This window comes from Galeopterus variegatus, unplaced genomic scaffold (genome assembly GCF_000696425.1).
Source record: "Galeopterus variegatus unplaced genomic scaffold, G_variegatus-3.0.2 Scaffold11800, whole genome shotgun sequence".
Lineage (NCBI taxonomy): Eukaryota > Metazoa > Chordata > Mammalia > Dermoptera > Cynocephalidae > Galeopterus > Galeopterus variegatus.
In genome coordinates, this window is record NW_007737911.1 from 6,286 (window position 1) to 7,222 (window position 937).

Here is a 937-nt window from a genome sequence, read left to right on the forward strand (position 1 = left end):
CGTGGTGCGTCGTTAGAGGAATGCGTTGGTCTCCTCACCGCGCTCCCGGTCTGTTTCAGGTGGGACCCGGCAGCTTGGCCCGCGGGATCTCCGGGAGCGCAGCCCCAGGCGCCCCCAGGCACGCCCCGCCTTAGAAGGCTCGAGGGCCCGGGGCGCACGGCGGCCGCCGCGGTCATGGAGGGCGCGCTGGCAGCCAACTGGAGCACCGAGGAGGTCAACGCGAGCGCAGTGTCTCCGGGGGCGGAGGGCAACGGCACCGCCGGGCCGCCGCGGCGCAACGAGGCCCTGGCGCGCGTGGAGGTGGCGGTGCTGTGTGTCATCCTCTTTCTGGCGCTGAGCGGCAACGTCTGCGTGCTGCTAGCGCTGCGCACCACGCGCCACCAGCACTCGCGCCTCTTCTTCTTCATGAAGCACCTGAGCATCGCCGACCTGGTGGTGGCCGTGTTCCAGGTGCTGCCGCAGCTGCTGTGGGACATCACCTTTCGCTTCTACGGGCCCGACCTGCTGTGCCGCCTGGTCAAGTACCTGCAGGTGGTAGGCATGTTCGCCTCCACCTACCTGCTGCTGCTCATGTCGCTCGACCGCTGCCTGGCCATCTGCCAGCCGCTGCGCTCGCTGAGCCGCCGCACCGACCGCCTGGCCGTGCTCGCCACGTGGCTGGGCTGCCTGGTGGCCAGCGCGCCGCAGGTGCACATCTTCGCGCTGCGCGAGGTGGCCGACGGCGTCTTCGACTGCTGGGCGGTCTTCATCCAGCCCTGGGGACCCAAGGCCTACATCACGTGGATCACGCTCGCTGTCTACGTCGTACCTGTGATCGTGCTCGCTGCCTGCTACGGCCTCATTAGCTTCAAGATCTGGCAGAACCTGCGGCTCAAGACGGCGGCGGCGGCGGCGGCCCAGGGGCCCGGGGACGCGGCGGCCGGCGGCGGGGCGCGCG

General features: G+C 70.5%; 1 protein-coding gene across 1 annotated transcript in view; it reads left to right on the top strand.

The window, feature by feature from the left end:
* The first annotated feature begins 174 nt into the window (after window positions 1-174).
* The window catches only part of OXTR (oxytocin receptor), a 2,034-nt gene continuing 1,271 nt past the window's right edge, over window positions 175-937 (top strand). The window contains exon 1 of the mRNA XM_008594887.1: window positions 175-923. Coding sequence (XP_008593109.1) covers window positions 175-923 — 749 coding nt within the window. The remainder of the gene's footprint in view (window positions 924-937) is intronic.